Source organism: Sturnus vulgaris, chromosome 3, assembly GCF_052056855.1.
Source record: "Sturnus vulgaris isolate bStuVul1 chromosome 3, bStuVul1.hap1, whole genome shotgun sequence".
NCBI classification, from domain to species: Eukaryota; Metazoa; Chordata; class Aves; order Passeriformes; family Sturnidae; genus Sturnus; species Sturnus vulgaris.
The window spans coordinates 86,625,784-86,650,752 of record NC_142245.1 but is presented as its reverse complement, the minus strand read 5'-3'; the positions used below and the strand labels follow the sequence as shown (position 1 = coordinate 86,650,752).

Below are 24,969 nucleotides of genomic sequence, written 5' to 3'. Positions count from 1 at the left end.
AATAATTTGTGGGAGGAAAATATAGGAACAAACGTTTGACTTATGTACTTTATGTATGAAAGTATGTTTTATGTATTTGAATATAGATATTGTGTGAGTTGCATGTGCTTTTTCAGACATGCTAATAGCAAAAAAAGGAAACAATGCCAACTACAGAAAGTGCAGTCTGTAGCAAGGAGTCCTGTGGCCATGTTCTCTGATGCTCTGAGCTAGCTAGAACTGCTGATTCTTTAGTCTGAATACAAGGCATCAAAACCTAGATTTTCAAGTGTCACTTCATTTGGAGTATATTAACATCCAATTGCCTGAATGAATAGGCAAGTTGTTCTTATCCCAAAGATGGGTAACAGGAAGTGATGGGAATGAAGAAAAATTGGTGCCTTCTGAACTCAGCCTGTTATAATATGCAGATAAGAGCAGTAGGGTTATTGCCATTTGCCTTTCTCTTTAGCAGTTACTTGACATGAGCCCTCCAACCTGCCCTGACCCCCTTGGCCAAACCATGGTGTATCTACTCCACTGAGGCTGCTGTGGAAGCAGGACAGAGCAAAGGAAATTAGCTATTTACCTGTCACAAGCCCTTCCTCATCAAGTTATTTTAAGGGAGGATCTTATTCTTGCTCACATGGATCAAGTTTGTAACAAGGATAGCACTGAGCAAGAACTCAGGAAGTGCTGGTAGCTCAGCAGTAACCAAGAGGGAATGAAAGGCTTGGTAGATGCAGTGAAGCCAATGTGTCATAATGTTCAGCAGAAACTTCTTGACACAACTAATCCAGGAAATTCACGGAACAAGTTTTAATAAATATGTTTTGAATACATTTTTACATGCCTAATATCCTATCAGGTGATCCTAACCATAAACGTGAGCCTGTTTAAATAAACAAGGAAATATTCTGGTAGGCTAAGAAAGGTGTCATAGAATGGACTGTAATTGGTGTGGGACTTTTATCTGAATAGGCAGAGCTCTGCCCCTGTTGGTGGCTCTGCCCTGGCTGGGTACGTGCTCCACGGGGGAGGACGCTGCTCGAGCCCACTGACAGTACATTGTTGAACATTCCGCTCCATTTCTGCAATGCTAAAAATAGTTGTCCTCATTTTAAAACACCAGGCTATTAGATTATTCCAAGGGTCTGGCATACTTAGACTAATGGAAGGCACATATCCATAAATTATCAAAACACTAAGTGGTGTTTGACCGTGCTGATTTTGCTTCAATTAAGATGAGTTTCCTTGCTAGTAACCCTGGAGTATCAAGCCTATTTTGTAAATCAAGCTACTGGCAGTGCCCCAGTAAATTTAAAAATAAAAATGTTTGGTTTCATATTGAGAATGGAGAAGCTTCTTGGTGGTATGTTTTTTAGGGGGGTTTTGTTTTGGTTTTTCTTTTTTTTTTTTTAGTTTCACAGAACCATGTCTGAAAAATGCTTAAAGTATTTTATAGTAATTGTTTCTCTTTCCCACCCTTTAAGAGAATCTCATGAAGTTTCAGCATGTTTGCCATTATAGATCTTGTTAGTGCTTAAAATAGTCCAAATAGCAAAATGCATTCCAAGTGATTGATAAAAGTTTCTTTCAACACTTGGGGTTTTTTATTCCTTTTCTTGTCTTTTTTTTTCTTTATTTTTTCTTTTCTTTTTTTCTGTATATAGATAATGTGATTCCTAATTCATTTTTTTGCTACCATATTGTTTCACAGTACAAGTAACAACACTTCTGATAAAGTTCATGCACTTGTATGTTAAGATAGCCTCTCCTTTTATTCTCTTCACATTTTGTTTAGTGTGAAAGTCCTTTATTTGGGGAGGGGAAATAGCTAAATGTGGAAATCAAGGTATAAAAACTGATGTAAATGCATTCTAAGAATGTTGTTATATGCACACATGCAAAGCATCTTACTCTACCTTCAAAATTCCTCTTAATTTCATAAGGTGTTGCAGTGCAATTATAAACTGAAAAATCAATAAATTATAAATATATTAAGGACCATGTATATAAATACATTGCACATTTCAAAAACAGTTAAAGCAATCACAGCATCAATCATTTTAGATTTGATAAGAGTGAATACTGATGGTATTGTTGTAAGAATGCATTTTTGCATTGTTTTGTTGAAGAAATAATAATTTATAGAGCACTGATTAAATGAGGCAAGGCAAAAGACCTATGGCTTGTCTTCATAAAAAACCTGTTACTGTGTTTTGGGGTTGTTTTTCTAGTTTACAGTGAAAATATAACAGGGAATATAACAGGGAATATGACAGGGAAGATGAAATTTTATTATCTGGTAGCAGACTATGAAGAATTTTTTCACAATCCATCCTGTAAATCTAGAGAAAATGAAGGGATAACAATCGCTTGTAGTGGTTAACTAGAATTTTTCCCCAGTAGACTCCCATGTATTGTTACAGACAGGAGCTGGAAAGAAGATGTTGGAAACTGTGCCATGAGTGGAGTTACAAAAATGCCATTTTAGCAAGTTATTTTAAGATTTATTTTAATTGTTATGTGTCATGAGGGCTTTGTATTTATTTGCTTAATTATTTTTATCATTCTGATGAATAATTGTTCTTTTATTGTCTCTTTCTGTTTTTAAGAGAGACCAGAGTTTTTCCTTTGTGTCTGTTCTTTTTGTGTCTGTGAGGCATTTGTCTCCTGCTTGGCTTGGAATCAAACAAGTGAACTTTCAAAAGTTTCTTTTGTTGCTGAATTTTGGCGTGGACAGAAAACTCAGTTGGGTGGTGTGCAAGTTACTAGGGCTAACTTCTGTCAAGGACATCAGATGCATGAATGGAATGGAGAAAGAGTTTCATTTTAGGTTCTTTTTAATAAGACTTCTAAGCTCCTATTAGAAGCCATATGAGCACAGATTAATTCTACCAGAATTTAGCTCAGTAACTACAGTTTAATTATGACAAAAATTAATGTATTCATGGTGGCATATTTCATGAATCTGTAAAAGAAGGGTGGCTCTTAGCTTTGAGCGGCAGAGCCAGGTTCTCACTTAGGTCTGTAATTATTTCATACACTTTGCTAAGAAGGAAAGGAAAAGGAAATTACTGCAATACTTTATATTTTAATTCTAAATGAGATATTAGTAGGTTTTTAACTATACCTTTTCCTTGTAAAGCTGTATATTAAATGCATAATTGAATTGTCTGTAGCTCTCAACTCAAACTTCTTGATTTATGGTTTTCTTTTGTTCAAATAGTCCTTATTCAAGTATTGAAGGGGAAGTTTACTATGTTATTCAGCTTGAATAGTTACCTTTTAAAAGCATTTTTATTAACAAGGTATTTGGTTTTACTTATGCTCAGTTTCTGTACTTAACTTTTAAGCATCTGGTTCCCTGAATGGAAATTGGAAACTCAAATCAGATCCTTAATTTTCATAGGCAGTGTAAGGAAAAAGTCATTTGGGAGCCAGGGGTGACAGTCAGTTGTACAGCTGACTTACTTAGCTCTTTTCTTAAAACGTGGCTTAGAGGACACAGTAAGTTAACAGCCTATATAGGACATTCACTTGGGAAGTAGGGCAAGCCTGCTTGGCTGCAGAAAATCAAGAGTTGCATTTCTTCCTGCTGAGTAAGTTGGGCACTTGGAGATGAAGGAAAAATCTGAAACATCCCATTGAGCAGAGCCTAGAAACCATCAGTCAGCTTTGTGCATACAGCTCCCTGTTGGACCTGATGGTTTAAGGGCAGATCCCTGTGTGCTCAGTGCCTGATTGGTGCTCAGGAGACAGTGGAAGCTGTGGTGCACACGTTGGGGTTTTAGGTACTTGGGTAGCATGCAAGTGTCTTCTGGACTGTCTTCTTTGCAATAGGGCCTGAAATAAGGCTTGAGAAAGTTTTCATGTGATAAAAATTCTCTAAATTTTGTTGTCCAGTTGTCTGAAGCAACCTACAGCTATAACTGCTACAGAATTAGATAACCTCTAGTGACCTATTGTTTTAATGTTAATGGCCTATTATTTTGAAAGTGATAAACATATTAAGCAAATACAAGGTAGCAGACATAAATAACCCTAGAAATTAATTCAACTATTCCATAGAAAAGGAATGAGAGGCAATACATTCCAGATGCCTTTTTCTCTTAATTTAGCTCAGTCATGAGTTAGGTCTCTAAAATGATGGGCGGATACACTTTGTTTCAGAGGGAAGCTGGCTTAGTAGGTGCTCCTGGCAAACCCAGTCTTACTGACTCCAAGGTAGAAGACAAACCAAACAAAGACCCAAACAAACAAAAGAGAGTTTCATTCTAATCATTTGTAGTCTCAACATCCTTTTTGCCAGCTGTCCAGTATCTGCATAAATGGTACTTGAATTACTTGTCCAATTTCCAAGTTATTTAATGTGACAGAGGAACTTCACTATTGGCTTCTCTTTCAAAAGAAAAAGGACATGTGGTGCTGGGGTACAAACCTACCCAGCAGTATTATTTTGCATTAAGACCAGTTGCCTAAGTTTTCAAACTGTACTGGTCTTTTCAAGTACAAGATTGCAGATCCAAAAATTTGAAATTTGAGAGTCCTGAAATCTCAGCAAAATGAGATAAGGAGCAGCACTTCTTCCACTCTTTCATTTTAATCTTTTACTCCTTTCCAGAAGTGGATTATTGTAGGAAGGCCAGAACTCACATATTTATTATAGAACTTGCTGGTAATACTTGTTAAAATTGCCTCTTTTCATGGCCAGATTTTTTGTTGATTGCAGAGGCTTTTAATGGTAAATATTTGGAACTAAATCTTAACGTCTGTCCAGCTAATAACTTTTAGAAAATAGTAGGGGAAATAGTTCTGCTGCTTCAACAAATTAAGAGAGCACACAGAAAAAAATCCCCATTATTTTGTTGTTATTAAAATTTCAAGAAAATGTTCTGCAACATGACCTTGATGCAATTTGTGTATCTTTAGGGCAGACACTTCCTGTAATATAGCACAAGGGGAAGGAAGGAAGGAACTTATTTTCTGCAGATGAGGTAGCCAGAATTTTTTTCAGCAACAAGATTACCACAGTCTATCAATTTCTACATTCAAGGCCAGGATCTCACTGACTTGTACTGCAGGCATATTTAAAACACTGAAAATCAGATCAGCAATGTTGCAGTGAACATCAGGACAAGCTATCAATGATTGTCCATGAAAAACTTCTGTGAAATGTTTTGCCTAACTTAATCTGAGAATTTAAGTCAGTCATACATGTGATACTTTTTAAATTTCATTTTTTTATTTCTGCAACATTTGAATTTTTTGAAGTTACCAGCGGCTAATACTGTCAAGTAGAAATTTCCTAAACTTCTTTACCTACATTTTGTTGACTGTATTTCTTATTTTCTTTAATTTGGAAATTTTTTTTTGGAAATTCAAATACATGCAAAATAATCGGGGCTATTTCTGAAACATAAGGCATTGTTGATCACTGACATTGGTACAGGCAAGAACTGACTTGTTGAACAGCAGCATTGCTGAAAATAATGGGGAGGTGGACACGAGACTGAATTATGAGCTAACAGCATACTCTGACTGGAATAAAATAAACCACATATTGGACTATATCATTAAAACTGCTCATAGCAGATCAGGGGAGATATTTTTGCTTCTTTGCTTGGTGGTGCTGCACTGTGTCATGTTTGGGGGAGTCCTCCACTCTCACTTCCACAAGTGATGTGGACGAACCAGAGAGGGTCCAACAGGGAATTGGTTTATGTTCAGGGGCCTAGAAAACAAGATATATCTGAGGATAGTTTCAAGAAGAAAAATTTTTTGTGTCTGAAAAAGAGGAAGCCAAAGAATGATAGAAACTGTCCTATAAATCAGAGAACTCCAGCTGGTTAATCTTCAAGGACAGCTTCCTAAAACCCCAAGAACACTCCATGTTGTTATGCAGGGAGTTGAGTATGGCAGAAGGCCAGCATGGATGAACAAGATGCTTCTGACTGACCTCAGACAGAAAAGAAAGTAAACACTGGAAACACGGGTGAGCTACTCAGTAGGAACATAGAAACACTGCCAGAGCATGTGGTGATGGAGTTAGGAAACCAGAAACTCATCTGGAATTGAAACAAGTAAGAGAGTTTTAAGGGCAGCATGAAGGGCTTCTGTTAAGTGCATCCATAGCAAAAACAAAGCTGAAGAAAACATTGACCTGCTGCTTAATGGGGTGGGGGATGTGGAAAAGGCTGCGAATATCCAATTTTTTTCACCTTGTTTTCCCCCTAATAAGTTTTGCCTTCAGGCCTCCCGGTTTATTTAAGCATGTTATCAGGGAGTGTGATGATGAACCACTGGCCACAGAAGAGAGTGTTAAGGAGCTCTTACTCTGCTTGGATGCTTTCAAAATACCAAACATTATGCATCCAGGGGTGCTGGGGCAGCTGGCTGATGCCACTGCAGGGTTGCCCTCTGCCATTATCAAAAAAATTATGATTACTAGGGAAGGTCACTGATTACTGGAAACAAGCAAACATCTTGTCCATCTTCAAGAAGGATCCATTGAACTACAGCCAGTCATCCCCACTTCTGTCCCTGGAAAGATTATGTAGCAAATCCTGGAAGGCATGGCTGAGCAGAGGAAGGACTAGAAGGTCACTGAGTACACCCAGTGTGGATTTACAAAGGACTAATCACACTGACCAACCTGATTGCCTTCTCTGATAAAAATGACTGTCACTGTGGATTAGGGGAGAACAGTAGATGTTGCACACCCTGATTTCAGCCAGGCTTTTGGCATAGTCTTCAGACATATAATTACACTGGAATCCGTGAGACTCTGACTGGATAAATGAACAACAGAATGGGTGGAAGATTGGGGTCAAAGGTGGAATGATGCTATGCAGTCTGACTGCTACCTAATAAGTGTTACACCCCACGAGGCAATACTGGATGATATTTAATGTCCTTATTAATAACATGGATGATGGGGTTCTCAGCAAGTTCCTGGATGTTATCAAATGCAGGGAAGTAATCAGTGCCCTGGAAGGTAGGGCAGGAACAATAATCTCAACATACTGGAGAAATGAGCTTTCACTGAACTCTCACAGTTAAGCAAAGGCAAACATGAGGGCCTGCCTCTGAGAAGGAATACCCTCATGCCATAGTACAGGCCGGGTGCCAAATTTCTAGAAAACAGCTCTACAGAAAGGGAGTTGGGAGTTCTGCTGGATGCCCTTTGTTTGAATAAAGCCAAAGGCATCTTGGGCTGCCTGAGCATGTCCTGCAGACCAGGAAGAGTGATTGGTGAGTGCTTGTGAGACCACATCTGGAATTCTGCATCCAGTTTGGAGCTCCCTGGAGAGGATAAAGAGCAGCTCCTTGGGGTGAGTCCAGCAGAGACCCAGAGATGGCCAGGGCTTGAAGCCCGTGATGTGAGAGGGGAGGCTGAGGGAGCTGGGCTTTTTCAGACTTAAGGTGAGATGATTTGGAAAGTGGGGAGTGGTGGGTGGTGTGCATGTTCATGGCTGTCCGTAAATACTGGGTGGATGTGGAGAAGCCAGAGTCAGACTACTATCAGAGATGTACAATGAAAGGATGAGAGGCAATGAATACAAGCTAAAATTAGAGGAATGTTGACTCTATCTCAGAATAATTTTCATATAATGAATCTGGGATTGATGAAAAACACAAATGGGAAAGCTAAATGAAGAAAACACTTCCATGATTTCTTTAGAATAAGTGTTAGCTGTGTTGTGTGTCTAGCAGTTCAGGAAGAATAAGAATCATAGAACAACCCACGTTGGAAGGGGCTTCAAAAGAATGTCTGTCACGACAAAAAAAAGGAAACTATATAAACTGAACAGAAATTGTATACATTTGTAAATCATTTCAGGAATTAGGCTCTTATTTTTAGGTGAGGACATGCAGAAGTTTATTTCACTAGATACCTTTTTGTATGCTTGGTCTTGGGCTTGCTTGTAAAATTGAGCTGTTGATTGTATAAGCCATCCCCCACCTAAAGTAAAAAGGCAATTACTGTAGGAAGTGATGAAAAGTCCAGAACTATTTGATAATTTATACTTCTGCACACCTCCAAGGCTTTGAATTTAATTCCCAGATGTGTAGTACATGATCAGTACACGATCCGTTGCTTGAAAGATCTGACAAAATGCTGCTAGAAATTTTGCAAGTTATAGCCAGCTGTTCTAGTTAACCTCACTTAAACCTTGGACTTGTACTTAAGGAAATTACACTCTCTGAAGGGTGAAAGAATGTTTAGACATTGCTCTGTCTAATTTTTTTAAGGGAATTAAAAAAAAAAACGCTATAAGCTTTCCTGTGGATATTTTCCATTCTTTTCGTCTACAGATGTATAAAAAATCATGTATTTTGTACTGAAGCTAAGAGACTGAATTCTGGAGACTGGAAAAGACATGCAAACCATCTCCTGCTAGATGATTTGAGAGAGAAAGAAAAAGTTTGCATTTTTTAAATTAGGTCATTTTTGTACTGTCTGTATATAATTATGCCCGTCTGTCTTCTGTATGTCTCACATAACATGCAAGTATACATTAATAAAAACGTAGAGCAGGTGTTATTTTTGTATAATATCAACAGACTGGCAGATTGCATTTGATGAAGATGTTAACATAGTAAGATTGCACACTATGATCCTTTTCTGAGCTAAATGTTAGGAAATTAAAGCTGGAAAGAGCATTATAATAGGCCTTTTTATTGAAATGCCATCAAACAAAGAATTCAATCTGCTGAAATAACCTGAGCTCGAATTAATAGTATAAAACTCACCCCTTCTGTGTTTTCTTTTTCATTGTTTTGGTTTGTTTTTAATACTTGGATAATTGGATATAGTTTTCAAAGTGAAAGAAATTAGTTTTCTTTTCATAAATTGTATCTGTATATTTTTTCAGTGGATCTGGGTTGGAGACCTTCACAGTTGACTAGTCTTATTTAAAAATTAAAATGAAGGTATTAATAAGAATAAATGTATTAAAATTGGTTCTGCAGAAGAATAGAAGTACTTTAATAAGTAGGTCTAGAGTCAACAAATAGTTGAGAATTTTTAAAGCTGAGAAAATCCCTTAGGATGAGTGGAAAAATAAATGACTCCTATTAACTGACAAAACTATGGAAAGCCATATCATTTTTTGCAGACATTTGACACGTTTTTGAATGAGAGACAATCAATATCCATATTATTTCATTTTTGCCTCATAATAAAAGTTCAGTGCAGTAAAATTATTTTAAAGAATACAATTGCATGAGCAATGTTTGTTTGAGATTTGTATTTTATCCTTTTGTGTTCCAGGGTGAACGTGGCTTTCCGGGTAGTAAAGGTGATGAAGGTGAAAAGGTAAATTATTCTGTCCATGCAATTTATTGGTTTAACAATAAGATATATGGCCAGCCAAGTTAAGCTTTCTCTGAGTATCTACCTTGACCCTTTAATTAATAAAATTCTTAAATTTTTGACATGTAAATGCTTAAGAATGAGAAGTTATTTATGTATTTACTGGGTGCCTTTAGATTTTTTTTTTCCTATGAGAAAAAGTTTTATGAGGAACCAACAGACCTTCTGCAGTGGCAGGAAATAGTTCAATAGCTTGTATTAAAATGAGAGCTAAACTGGCCTTGTAGAAGGCTCTTCTGGCTAATAGAATGCCAGCATTGGCATTAGATGATGCATCCCAAGAATGGTAAGTCTTCCCAGGTCGTCAACCAAAGGCAAGTAAATGTGTGTTGAGGGACAAGTGGAAGGAAGAGCCAGATCTAGCTTGTCTAATAGAATTAAAGTCACAATGGTGATAGTTTATGGTTGTATCTTCAGATCTTAACCATATTCATGTCTGTTTACTGGTTTCTCACTAGTTTTGGCTGGTTTGAATTGGGCAACCTGAAATAAGAGTATTTTCTTGTAACAGGTAGTTTCTCAGTGCCTCAGCCCACTGTCTAAAAAGGGTGTAGAAAAGCATTTCTGTGGATTTATATATCATAAAGATGAAGAATGGCAGAAACTGCTATTCTGGCAATATTCAGACTGATGAAAATAGAGAGTAGGTGGCAGCTTCTGAATTTAAAAAAGTGTAATATATTTGTGAGTTAGGCTGCTTTGGACATGGATATATTCACTCACCCACCATACCTCTTCAGAAGTGTCAGACAGCTTTCCAGTGTTCATATTTTAGAGAAAGCATGCTATGGATTAACAGAATTGAATCAGATTTAAAATGTGGAGGTTTTTTAAGGAGGAATTATCCCACGTGGACAAGAAGGAAGTTGTATCAGAAGTAAAAACCAGCATCCATAGCAACTAACATTTATAATGAGAGGATTCAGCCTTTAAAAAAAAACACTTGTTAAGCTTGAGTGTTTCTAACTCCAATGACAGATCTTATTTCCTTGGTAGTATCATTATTCATCAGTTCTGAAGGGCCTTTGGATTTTTTCTTTTTTTTTCCCTCCCCATAATTGCTTTGCAGCTGTGCTGTGCTCTCCTCGAGTTTTATGAATAAATTGTGTTTGAGCACAGGCACATGGTTCCAGCTGTTACTGCCACTCTCTTTACTTGATTTCCCTTATTTTAAAGTAGAGATAAAATGACCCAGCCACTGGCAGTCACATTTTTCCTATGTGGAAGCTAAACCCGCATGCTTAGACCATTCTTTTCTTTTTCTCTCCTAGATTCAGATGATAATTTAGAGGTCCCATTTTAAAACACTTCCAGTGTTTATTATTATGTTTACTTATTATTATGTCTACTTAAATTATTATTTATAATTAATGCTGCATTCAACTGCCCTTCAAATTTAAGGAAATATAAGAGTGGAAGGATCTTTATTTACCAGTGATCACTCAAAAATTATTTGGGCTAGTCTCATCAGAAGCTACAGATGATGTTTGTATGGGAAGCATGTGTTTTAAGGCTGTGGGAAGTAGGTCTTTAGCAGTTATTCAGTTCAGCTTGAATTCAAATAATGGTTTAACAATGTAGAGTTTCAGCTACTAAATTCCAATATTAAAAATTGTCAACACATTTGCATTTGTTATACTACTTTGTATGTAACAAATACAATTACAAAGACTGAAATGGAAAATTTTCCCATTACCAAAAATTCTGCCTAATATACATGTTAAGGAACAAAATTTTTGCACACACGATTTTGCATATCTCCTAGGGTGGGACACAGCTACCTCATTGTGGGATATTATTCCAGACTCCCCACAGAAGTACATGGAAATCAACCATCCTCTACTTTCGTTTAAGTGGCCCTATCACTTTGTAGGATTGGGCACTTGAAACCAACTCAGCCTTATACCTTGTTTCATCAAATGAAAATAGTTGTTTTCTGTATTAGGTTCTGCTTTGGCAGAGCAAGCCTTGGGGACATCAGAGAGACAGAGACAACTGAGGTGACAGTGCATGATCGTTTGTACATTACAGTTATGGGAAACCTCTATAATGTAAATTAGTGAGGGAGATTCCTTTGTGCTGTTTAAGGGTTTGTCTGCCACACTCGATTCTTCTTGAGTTGCCCAAAAGTCTTGTTCTGCTTTTGGTCGTGGCTGAACTTGGTTCACTCTTACAGAACCCAATACTGGTACAGGAAGTACAGACTGTGCAGGTGTTATGTTGCAAGTTTTCCCTCCAAGGGAAATATACTCTCACTGTGAATTTATTTTAATTCTCCTTTATATTCTGTTTTCTTTGTGTTACGTAGATAATGACACTCTTATACGATAGTCTTATAACTGCAACAAAAACATTGGTTTACCCTTTTATAGCGTGACTGAAAAAGTATATGCTGAGAGCAGTTTTAATTGGTTTGCTGCCAAGTAGGCAGACTGTATCATGGGGATCTGTTCTCCTTCTAATACTGCTTAGAATTTTCATTTTACAGTATGGGATAGAAAATATGACTATCACATATCATGCTTATAGGAAGTCAGAAGGTACTGATAATAACTAGAAGAAAGCTTTAAAATACAGAATGTTCTTGGTAAATCAGAGATGTAGCCTGAAAAGAAAAATGAAATTGCAACTGAAAGACTAAGATGTTCTAAAATGAAGTATAGTCTGTGACACTAATTAAAAAGTCCTATTAAAAAGTGCTATTTGGTGTTGGTATGGCTTCAGTTTTACAGATTTTGAAAGGCAAGCACTGAAAATGAGTGGTGCTCAGGAATACAGAACCTTTGAGGAAGGATTGCATAATTGACTCAGTGTAGAATCAGCTGAAAATATGTGAACAGTCTTCAAATACATAACATTTCTGCAAGGAGGAAAGAAATGGTCTGTTTGTGTGTCTGTAGTGCATGCAGATCACTGGGCTGGAAATGCAGCAAGGAAGATGCTGTGTGGCCATTAGGAAAGGGTTTTCAATTTTAACACTGCTGTTTATTACGGAAGTAATTTCCAGTGGTCTGCAGTTTTTATCCTGGAAACAAAAAAGGGAACAAACTAAACACTTGCTTCATGAAAACACAGGAGATGAGATTATCTTAAATGACTTTGCCATTTTCTGTTAATAGCATCCAAATTATGCAAGTATCTCTTACACTTATTTCTAATCTGATAAACACAGAGAACGGCAAAGACAGCTTCTTTTTAAACATACATACTTGCTTGTTTTTAACTTGTCCAGTCAATAGTTTTCTGTGATACGACTGTAAAGCTCTGGAACAAGTTGCCTGAAGTGGTTTTCCAGCAGCAAATTTTCCTTGAGGTTTACAAGGCAAGCCCTGAGCAATCTGGCCTGATTAACAGGTTTGGGTCTGGATTTCAACCTCTGTAGGTTTCAAAATCTCAGACCTATCTTGAAACTTGCAGAGATTGAGATCTCATTTATTATTACTTATTTTGATACTAGAAGTATGTGCATCACTTGGGGGTTGGAGCAGGCCCAGTGCCTGTTAGCTAGGTTGGAAAAGTCCTTTGAGACCATCGAGTCCAACCTATGACCTAACACTACCTTATTAATTAGACCATGGCAGTAAGTACCACATCTAGTCTTTTTTAAACACTTCCCAGGGAAAGTGACTCCATCACCTCACTAGACAGCCCATTTCAATACCCACTCACTCCTTCTGTGAAGAACTTGTCTAATGTCCACCCTAAATACCCAAATTAGACAAATAACCTCTAAGATACATTTTTCCTTTGTTAAATATGTAATTAATTCTCTTTTCTCCTGGTTATTGCTACCTTTGGTCACTCTAGTTAGTACTCTTTAACCAGGTCCCCCACTTTTTCTGTTGTCTTGTCTACCTTTCTAGTTAGAATATGTATTTTCTTTAGTACACTTTACAGATATGATTCTTTCTGTAAATGAGATAGAACACTGAGAATTCAATTTTCGGGGACACATGAAATATGGACGCCATATAGATTTCATTAACATGTAGCGGTATGTATGGAACAAATCTAAATTTTATTTGAAACAGTGGTAATAGAAAAGCCAACACATTTACATGTTAATTATAGCTGAGCAAACATGCATTGCTTGTCACTAATAGATTATAGTAATTTCATAGGTCTAGGAATCCTAAATTTCTTGTCTTGCCTAGCTATTTCAAAATTCTGGTGTAAAGTCAAGGAGAGGCAAGGTGTGCTGTTACAAAATGAAATCACAGGACTAGTTGATATCTCAGAAGACTTAGAAGTTGGGAAGTAAGAGGATTACTGTGTGGAGCAGGACTCTTCAATTGCAGTTTCACTGGACTGGCTGCTTACCTTCGTAAAGCATATCCTTGTTTTTCTCACACTTGAAGTAGAGGATTTTAAAACTGGATGCCATTGGACTTGAGATATGAAGCGGTTTATGTGCTGTGATATGCAGTTTTAAACACTTGATCTCTGGTAAAGTTATTATTTTACTATAATTCTATGATTAATATTTCTTAGTAAAATGATATTAATTTAAAAGTTACATGTATTTGAATAAGGGAAACTTTGAGAATAAAACCATAATGATGGTAATTTATTATTTCCAGAGTTTAATCCTTTTTACATTACGTATTGCATGTCTTAATTGTGCTTTTGCCTGTGTATACATATGAGAAGAGAGGAGGAGTCTGGGGCTTGTCCAGCCTAACTGTAGAAAAAAATTTCATCTGCCTAATTTTCTTCTAAATGCAGGATGTTCTTTGTATATATTTACTATTTTCTGAAGTACAATTTGAATTATACCAGGAAATAGGGCTTCCTCTATTTCCTTTAGAAGACAATTCCTAATAGATCTTAGTGTCAAGAAGATTTCCTGGAGGTTCAGCGGTTTCTACTTCATCCTATCGCACCTAATAAAATACTCATCTGTCTATCTTCTAGCCATCCAGAGCACTCAAGGCTATAAACTTCCAGGTTGTCCCAGGTGTAGTCTTTTGCTTCTGTCTTCTATATGCTTTCCTTAAATAAGCATAAGGAAATTAAGAAAGAATCACATTTTCTAGGTGTAACATGCTGGTTTGAAGCTTGTCATTATTTCGTGTTTCTAATATTTTAATATCTGTATCATAAATTTCAGTGGTAAAACCAGACAGCTTGAGTACTGGGGAAACTTCCAATTTACTTGAGAAATAGAAGCTATTGCACATAGGTAGAAGAAAAATATCTAGAATTAAAAATACTAAAACAACTAAAATTAAGAGAAGCAGTTAATAACACTGTGCATTAGTAGAGTGCTTCTATTTATGAGCTGTAGATTCACTAGAAATGCTTCAGTCTGAGCAAAAGATTAGAAGAGTAAATTCCATAAACTGCAAATCTTGGTGTACCTGATCTTAATGTTTTTGGGGTAATGGAAGAGTGTACAATTTGCATTATAGTCTTAGGATCCTATTCCCTAGTTTGTTTGGATGTGAGTGGAGCTGGTGCTACTGTGCTTAAAATTAATCTCTTACCGGTTCTAACCATCAATGCAGATAATTTATTGGGACAGGGAAAAGAATATTTGAAATCTTGTTTCATGCTGGTGAGACTGAGTGCTTTACCTACTGGAAATAAACGTGAACTGAGATTTTTCATACTTGTCTCCTAATGCTATATAGGGAAATATACAAGTTTTCTCTTTCTCATCTTGTAACACTTAAGTCACCTCTTTGCATCTCCTTTTATTTCTCTCCCTGAAATAAATGCTGTCACATTGGCATCCTAGTAAGCTAAACATTACCAGGGCTTATCAGGTAGTTCTGTGGTACTTGGCTTGATCTGGCCGTCTTCCTGTTGTTTAATGCTCTTGCCCTTTGAAACAGGCTTAATCAAAAGTGTCTGTTGGGAATAGTCCCTACCCTATGCTAACTTTTTACTTATGCCTGGGAATTATATAAGGAAATGCTAATTGGACTCATTGAAATGTCTGCCAAAACCCTTCACAGCTGGGGTCTATCAATTAAATCATATAGATGGCCAAGTCCCAGGTCCCAAGCTCTATCACTGTTTAATTTACTTACACATACCCATTTGGTCAGATTAAAGGTTCATCAGGCTCAGCATCCTGCTTCTAATGATCGCCTGAAGTGGTGCCCTGGGGACAAGAATAAGGACAAAGTAAGCATGTATAGTGCTCTTCCAGCCTCCAATTATTTGAGACTGCATCTCAGCAGATGTGTTTTCAGTGAATTTAGTAGTCTTCACTGGACTTTTCTCCCCTTAGAAAGTACGGCTTTCTCCTGGATTCATGTAAACTTTGAGCATCTGCAATATCCTGTGGTGAGGAATTACACCGTTTATCTTTGTGTTTGAAGAAATACTTCCTTTTATTTATTTGAAACCTGCCTCCTCTTAATTTGATTTGGTGTCCCCTACTTCTTTCAGAAGGTTCCTGTTCTCCTTTTCAGTATCAATTGAGAATCAATAAGCTTCTATTACACATTCCTGAGCTGTCTCTTTCAAACTGAATAATATCCGTTTACTTAGTGTCTACCACTATGAAAAATGTTCTGTATTGGATCATCCTTGTTAGCTGCTTCTGGATATTCCTGAGTTCTGTCCCAGTGTTTAAAGATGGAAAAGATAAGAACTACAGTGTATGTAATATCACAATGAAATTCTTTGGCTTATTCTCTGTTTGCTTGTCTCCCCACAGGGACTTTTCTAACCTCTCTCTAGCTTTAAGTGTGGCCTCAAAATCTCACTCTCGATCCTTTTGAACTGATCATTAGCAGTCAGTGCATTTAGGAAGTTGTGTTTGTATTCATAGGTGTTATGGATACATAGGGGATATAAGGACTTTACAATCTTCATCATTTGATGTAGAACTGAACACTGAACTTCATTTGTCCTTTTGCCATGTCATTTCATCTTATAATGATTGTGTTAAGTTTTTCACTGTTCATCCTCGTATGTTTTATCCTTTATAATTTGGTATTTTCACCAGACTGTTGCGTACTTCAAAATTATTTTCTTTGCAGTTTGAGTATAAACACTCCAAGTCTTGCTGAGAAAAAGATCAGTGGAAAAGTGATTTTTGCAACATGTAGATTCTGGTGTGGACCCTCAGCCTCTTTCTGCCTTGGATTATAAATGTAATATTTGACAGGTGTGGAGGGCTTTTGCATTAGAAAGGTATCTTTAGCTCTGAAAATGGCCAGTTGCCCATATTGAGTACAATAGTTCAAAAGGACCTTGAGCCTGACAGAGTTCAGAACTCTGATGATCCCTGTGGATCCTTTCCAACTCAGAATATTCTGTGATTCTGTAATTTTCTGTAGTCCACAAAGCTCTCCAAATTCCAATTGCTCCCACAATGTTGGGAGATTCTTGCCCAGATGTGGATCTCTGGGCAAGAAAGCTCATGGGGTGCTCTGAAGAAGCAGCCATGCCAGCTCTGATGAGGTATCTGAGGTATCAGAAGCATTGCACGTTCCTTTAGGGGCCATTCTGTTGAGATATGAGGTTTAATAGCATGGGCAGAGTGCTGAGTCCTTTGGATGTACTGCTTCCAGTAACAATGCCTTCTGTGGCACTTTGCAGATTTCTGTGAAGACATATCCAGAGATGGATGACTGGATGTCATCACAGCTATAATGCCTAGAGAAAGCACTTACTAGTGTGGAAACAAGGCTGTAAGCTTTTTGACTGGTAGCTAATATATGGTAAATAATGTTAAATTAATCTAAAAATGTTTACCTGTAACACATAGTGCACATTTAGCAACTGAGAACTGTTGCAGAGGATTATTCTTTATGAAAAAGACTGTACTGACAGGTATCTAATGAGAAGAAGCAATAGGATAATCTAATAAACAGTATTGATGCTGAAATATTTGAAAATAACATTTGAAAATAACATTAGTACAGGTTTATGGAGCCTTGTAGTTCCTATAGTTTATTCTCATACTTAGAGAACTCTTTAAAAATTCTTTTCTTTAATATTTATAAAATACACATGAATGCAAGGATATAAATTTGTAGATAAAATCACAGAATCATGGAATGGTTTGATTTGGAATGAACCTTAAAGCTCACTAAGTTCCAATCCTCCTGCCATGGGCAGGGATGTCTTCTACTATACCAGGTTGCTCAAAGCCCCATTCAAACTGGCCTTGAACATTTGCAGGGATTGGGCAACTTTTCTGGGCAGCCTGTTCCAGTCCCTCACTACCCTGACAGCAAACAATTTCTTTCTTTTATGTAATCTAAGTTAATCCTCTTAAACAAGTTTAAGTCAATGGGCTCTGTATGTGAGCTTTTGCAATTTTGAGTGAGAGTTTTCAATGAGGAAAAGGATTAGAATTCATTAACAATTTGATAAAAGAAGAAACAACAAAATGGTTACAGACATTGGTCACTGTAGAAGAGGAGATGACAGAACTGTTTTCATTAATATACTAAAAATAGAAGTCAGTGTGTGCATATGAGCAGGGGAATCTTTGTACAACCTGCAAAGACAGATGTGGATGTTACTACTGAAAAGTCAGCAATATACATCCTAAAGTATATTTAAGTTCCAAAGCACTTTTTTCCCCCTCCACTTAGCAGTAGTTTATGTTTATTAACGTAATACTGTCAGTGATAAAAATGGTCTTCCTCCCAGTCTCCTTCTTTCCAGTTGCTTCTTCCTATCCCCAGTGTCCCTGTGCACTGCTATTGCAACTGTTTGTGCAATTCCTAGTAAAATAAACAAGTCAGGGAACTGTTTAGACCAAAAAAGTGTCTCTGTTTACTGGGTTTATATCCCAGCACATTCTGTTTCTCCAGACTGGTATGTGGCTGTTCTTCAACAACCAATGTAATTCAGAAGAATAGGCATATTTAAGTGATTGAAAGGTGCTGCAGACCTATACAAAGAATTTTTTGGGGTTGGAGAAGAACAGTATAATTCTTTTTGGATGAAGCTACACTGAAAGATATACTTTGGGAACAAGCCTAAGGTGCTGCAATTTCTAATAGCTCTTGAATTCGTGAAACCAGACTAGAGCTGCTTCAGTGTAGATTTGGAATAATTCCAACAAAATACAGTGTTAATGTCTAGTATCTGTGCCATTTTCTCCATAAATCATCTCTTTTGTGCCACACTCTACACTCATATGAACATAAATAAAACATAGTTTGAAGAAGACCTGACATAACATGGCATGGAAGTCAAGGGTATTAAGGCTGTTATAAAGGATCTGCACAAAAGTCCAAGAATTGTGAATTGTACAGAGGGATGTGCTAATGTAGCTAACCCAGTCAGCGGCTTTGTGATACTACTTTTTACAGTATGCACATTCATCACCTTTGTGTATTGTTAAATTTTAGTTTTAAGAAGCCAAAGAAGCTGGATTAGTAGAGCAGCTAATTTGCAACAGCTGGTGAGAGTTTCTGTGACAAGTTTGAAAAGTAGGTGAAGACTGAGTTGTCTTAGATTTCTACATGGAACATATCACTGATCTTCCTAGTATGGGGAGGCCAGTATATATTGTGCACAGATAAAGGAAAAGGCTTTATCCTGGTATCTAGCTGGCCAGTAGATACTGCTCAGGTTTCCCAGGACAACCGTTCTAAAGATAATTCCTCCCATTCAGTAGGCTGCAGAATATTGTCCCACCTATTAATTCTAGACCCACTGATTTTTCACCCTTCACTGCACAGTGGTTCAGCTAGAAGAAAAAAGTAATTGTTTCTATGGATAGTACCCATAGAACCTATATGGACTGATTGTATAGACAGTTGCCAGGAAAGTAGGAGCTGTTAATTTTGATCCTCCCCAAAAGGGAGAAAACTACGTGAATAAAATCTCTATTTATTAAGTTTTGTGCAAAAGGCAGAAATTTCCTAGTTTTTAGTAGGACCTTAGTGAAGTCTGACTGAGCAAGGTGGATGTATTTTGAACACAGATCAAGTCTCCACCTCAGATTAATATCCATAAGAAGACTGAACATACCACATCTTTAAACCATACCAGGGTTTCTGAGAGCTTTATTGAAATATCAGCTTCCTGGTATAAACTACGCATTTCTATGACCTTAATGAACTACTTATTGTAGTCTAAGAAAATAACTGATACTGCGGTCTGTGTGGGCCTGATGAACATGGTTAATAGTCACAGCTGCAGAAAAGGCTTTTATTCTGGTTGTCATGTGACAGAAATAAAGCTCGAGGTGCAGCCTTTGGCAGAAAAGACATAGCAGTCCATCAGCTTGTGCAAACACTTGACGTGGCTTTAACCATCTGCAGAACATCTTTTAGAGTATAAATAACAATAGCAATACCCTGCCAAAACCATGAAAGCATGTGTGTCTAAAAAATACTATGTTCTGTGAAAGCAATACTATTTGTCAACTGATGTCAAGAACAGATTGGCTTTTGGTTGCCTTAGGAGACAAACCCTGAAAAGAAACCAGTTTATTCTTCCTACGGAAAAATCTTCATTCAACACTAACACCAACCCGGTATAAACAGAAACCTCCCCACTAAAAGGCAGATACAATTTTAAACAATTGTAGCTGCAAGTCAAATCCATTTCTAGTATTTACTTAAGAAATGGAAAAATAATCTGCTTATTAAATGAGAGTTCTTTCTTTTGAGCTTTTAATCTATTGAAAGATACATAAGATACTTCAGTTTAAAATTACTGGGAAGATCAGTGAGGGGAAACTAAGAACCAAATTCAGCTATTAGTTTTGTTTTTGAGTGATGTAAGAACAAAACTCTGTAACAGCTCAGGGATTTGAGCAAGTTGAGATGTATTATGATTCCCTTGTGTTAGGCAATGTACAAAGACAGAGTGGGCCATTTATTTAATCCAAGGCTTATTATAAATAAAATGTAAGAATTAAGACAGAAGATGGATACTTGCAGAACAACCAGACCTGATTAGCTACTTAAAAAAAAAATAATACAAAAAATGATGCTACACCTATTGTGCAGATTTTGTGTTCATAACACTAGAGAATAAATGGGTTGAAGAGAGTGGTTATTGCATGGAAATAAATGGTATGACTTGTGTAAGCCTTGCATGCCAAGCTATGCACTGAATTTTACACTTAGATATCCTGGTATTTAAGTGCTTGTGCATGAGCACCATCAAAGGAGAAGATAAATGATGGCCAGAGTTTTAACTACGAAAATCCTGATTGGTAGAAGAAAGGAAGATGAGAGAGTATTTGCGAAAATGGCCTGGATCAAAGTGGAAGTTGTGTAGAGAGATGAAAATCACTTTGTCTATGGTCTGGATGGGGATCATATCTGAAAGATGCACTTCAAGATAATTCTAGTTCTTGCTGGCCAAGAGAATCAGCTTTTTTTACAGTACAAAAAAAAAAGAGGAAGCTTTCTCAAGTTAAAAATGTTGAAAGAAATATTTAAAACAATTCATACATAGACTAGATATGAGGTACTGGAAAGTTAAGACATGGTCTTGGCAAGGAGTCAAGTCTGGATGTAACTGATGACTCACAGAAATGTTGATTTTATATTTGCACATGAGATTAGCCAGAGACACTGTAGAAGGAGAGGAAGACTGGACCATGAGGGTTCCCTCTGTGGCCTCTGCATGGAAAGATGCATGCATGAGTTGTCTGACTGAATTCAGGAGTCTTTATAGTTTGGAAAGCCTTTTGCTTTCGGATTATGAGGAAAGGTATAGCACAATAAACTATATGCAGTACACAAATTTTTAAACTGGAATGGTATTCTGTGTATAGGATTTATTGTAGAACTCAGCCAGATGGCGTGAGGAAAGAATAGAATATCCATTACTATTCAGAATGATGGGGTTTTGAGTTTTTAAAAAGAATATAAATATAAATATAAATATAAATATAAATATAAATATAAATATAAATATAAATATAAATATAAATAATATAAATATATATAAATGTATTCTGGAGAATTATATTAGACAGCTGTTTGCACCCACTAAAATTTTTGCACAGAAGTACCAAGTAGGATTTGAAAAAGAAGATCACCGTGAAAAAGTTTAGTGACTCTTCCTTATAAACACATTTTGCTTGACTGATGATACTTTCTGAAGAGAGTATTAATATATATTGAAGTGAATGTTAAGAATACATATTATCTAGGCAACTGAAACTCTGCTTTCAGATAGCTCATGCTTTAGGTTGTACTATTTTTCTTGTTTTTATGAATAAAACTTTAATATTGGGTTAAGAATTTTTCTTTCAAGTTAGATCTGGAAATAGATGATCACATAATTACCATAAAGAGTGGAATTTTGATTGTCGATTTTGCAGGTATTTTCTCCTTGACACTGAAAAGTTTAAAGGAAAATAAAAAGAAATTTAAATGCTCATGGCAGCATGACACATGGCAGGATAACATGTAAAGGAAAGTTTGCAAATCCAAAGTCTAAATTTCATGTGGTGGAAAGAAAAAACAGTGAGCATCTTAAGCATGATTAGGACATTAATTATTTATGTTGGGATGTTTATTATTGAAAAACAAACTAAATGTGAGGTTGTGATTAGAGTTGCATACATTTTAGCAAGCAAGAGTTAGCCCAAATATCAGTATTTTTTCTTCTTCTGCAGGCTAATATCTATTACCCAGAAGGATGAGGTTGTGTCTTTGTATTTCTTTTACCTTAGCAGGTCTCTTAGATGAAAAGTTGTTCTGTGTATGTTATCTTTTCCACATTCCACAGTACAATCACAGTCAATCCCTTTTAGTATTCATTTCATTAATGATTTTTAATGGCTCTGGAATTTTAGGCAATCTTTTAGATTTCCACAGGATTGAGTTACACTGACGATAAGAGCCAAGATGAGATTCAGTAAGGAACACATTAAGAGATCATAAGACATTGTGTTTTCAACAAGGCATTGCTGGTAGCCTTGCTGTGGCATTTTCTAGATGTGAAGTAATAGAATTGGACATTATTTAAGATTTAGTTCTCAATCATAGTTCTTTAGGCTACGTTATAAAAGTTTTTAATAGAATTGTGACTGAGGACACGTTATTGCCTGTAGGGTGCCATGGAATTAATAGACTGTTTTAGAAATCAGTGTTTATGGATACTGCAATGGGAGAGTTGAACTTTCATAAAGAATGTATAAGATAGAAATGTATGCCTAAGCTACTGGAATGAATGTGGATACAGTTCTTCAATCCAAGAGATTGCTAGCTCTTTTAGAATATGTTTATTCTTCTGTTTTAGCTCTGTTATTTGGTTTAATTTTTATTTTGCTGTTCATTGTGCTTGGCAATAATGGCACATGGACAGAGAAAACATCTCGGTCATATTGTAATTCTGTATATTGTTGTCATTTGTATTTATGTTTGTGTATTTTTCAACACCTTTGTGAAAAAAGGAGTCTTTGTTACATGAGAGAGTTTTGACTCCTTAAGACATGTACCTGCAAACACTGTAATTTTTACACAGCAAGGACATCATCCTAAGAAAAGCTAAAACTATTTTGACATGTGACTTTGACACATTTTTCAAGAGAGAGCGATCACAGCAGAACCCAGGAGCAGTTGGGAGGAAATGTTCTCCTGGAAGAGTATTCAGGGTTAGATCTGCCTCACCCACAGGAAGACACACATACAATGGAGTATCGTCAAGTCTGCTCAGAGCATTCTCAAGCAAAATCTACAGTTAAGGCAAATTCATTCTAATCTTAGGTCATTCTCTGCCTTTTTAACACAAATTCCACCCTCCACACCCCATTTGGCTACAAATGAAATCTATTATTTGAATTATCAGTATGGAAACTATGATGTCCCATTCATAGCATTTTTTCCTATATTTGAGATTCATCAGCATATCCTATGTTCATTCTTTCCTCCTAACTATTTTTCACACTTTCTGTCATTCTAGCTTGGAGAAGAGCAGAAAAATACGATGCCCTGAACTAGCTGTTATTTTTCACTTTTCTCATCAGTGGCAAGTAATCGAGAATATTTGGGAGTTTTTCAGCTTGTATTTGAAAAATGAAGAGTGGAGTTTAGCCTTTTAAATTTTTTTTTGTGTTACAGATTTCTGTGCATTATGTGATCCATGCAAATACCCAAATACTTTTCTGCAGTAGTGCTTGTCGTTTGTGCTTTGGATTTCTCCATTTGGAGAGCACTAAACTGAAAGTTCTATTGGACCTGGCGTTTGAGTTGGGTTTTGATTCCTTTGTTTGGTCTTGTTTGTTTGTTGGATTTTCTTGTTGCTGTTCTAATTGATCAAAATAATTTTGCATTTTAAGGTTTTCCTACAAAGAGTAAAAATGGATGGCTGCCTTATTCCTGCTGACAGAATGAAGCAGTTCATTAGTGCAGCTTTGGAGCCTTGGGCTGGCCTAGATTCTGATTCAGAGTTCTGTGCCAAAGGTTTTGCCTTTAGTTGAGGTGGTAATTTGCCTTTATATGGCCTCTCTGGTTAGAAATGCTTAGAGCTTGCTTAGCAATGTGACATGTGACTACAAGCAGTAATTGGCCATTATGAATATTTTCAGTATTGCTCAGTCTATGTAAAAAAAAGCAAGAAGGAAAGATCTTTCTCCTGACATGGTATCCAGTATGTTCAGGTGCAATACTTGTTTAGGACTCTTTCACAAGACAGCAATGGCAGTTTGGAATCAGCAGATTTTTGGGCATTGTTTCTTGATAAGTGTATCTACTGAACTGTCTGATCTCTATAAAGCTTTGTGATCACCTGATTTATTACTTTGTCTGAGTATCCTAAATATATGGGCTTGGGAAGACACAGGTTCTGAGGTGGCATCCTTCCTGACCACCTCTGTTGATTTTTGTTCTCTATAATAGAAGTGCATTTCTGCAATGCATTATGCTGTCTCTTTCTGACCCTGCTTAGGAAATACTCTTATGTGCTCCATGGTTACAGCCTGTTTGGAAATGAGATTCATGTGTCACTCTTACATTTCCTTGCATAGTACCTTCCAGTCTGAGCTGAGTCAAAATCATTAGTTTGCCTTGCTTTCCACTCCTTTTAAATGGTACTGTCTCTCAGCAGTCCTGAGGTGCTTCACCCTGTGTATGGCCACTTTCCTAAGGCATGCTATCCCATGGTCTGTAGAAGGTTTTCAGGTTGGGCAGTAAGAATATTGTAGAAGTAGAGTTCTTCATAACCCTAGCTCTTCAGATATCTATCAGAAAATCAGAAATAAACAGAAGTTGGGTTTTTTTAATTGAAGATCTAGATTTTTTAAATTCATAAAAATAACAACTCGTAACTGTCTTAAAGATATGTAGGTAAAATCATGGCGTTTCAGAGGTAAAAAATTATAAGGTGTCCACATTGACTTAGTGGTATTATATCGATTGTGAACTTTGGAGAGTGATTCAGCAAGTGTTAACAATGGCACCTTGAAATTCTTCAAAAAAAATGATACCAGGAATTCCTGATTTGTATCATTAACAGGGCAGTGTTACAGAAAAAACTTTATCTTTTCAGTTCAATTTTTAGGCATTAAAGTATTGTATTTCCAAATATATTACTTTGTCATTCTAACATAGGAGAAATACTGTGCAAGGAAAATGAGGCAATCTTAGAGTGGACAAGTGAGTTGGAGGCTGGTACTCTCGTCCTGCAGAGACTGTGGATGTACCCCTGGCCCTAATTAAAGA

At 36.7% G+C, this 24,969-nt stretch overlaps 1 protein-coding gene across 1 annotated transcript in view; it reads left to right on the top strand.

Annotated features, from left to right (window-relative positions):
• The window catches only part of COL19A1 (collagen type XIX alpha 1 chain), a 181,731-nt gene that overhangs the window by 57,713 nt on the left and 99,049 nt on the right, over positions 1–24,969 (top strand). The window contains exon 11 of the mRNA XM_014870248.2: positions 9,260–9,304. Coding sequence (XP_014725734.2) covers positions 9,260–9,304 — 45 coding nt within the window. The remainder of the gene's footprint in view (positions 1–9,259; positions 9,305–24,969) is intronic.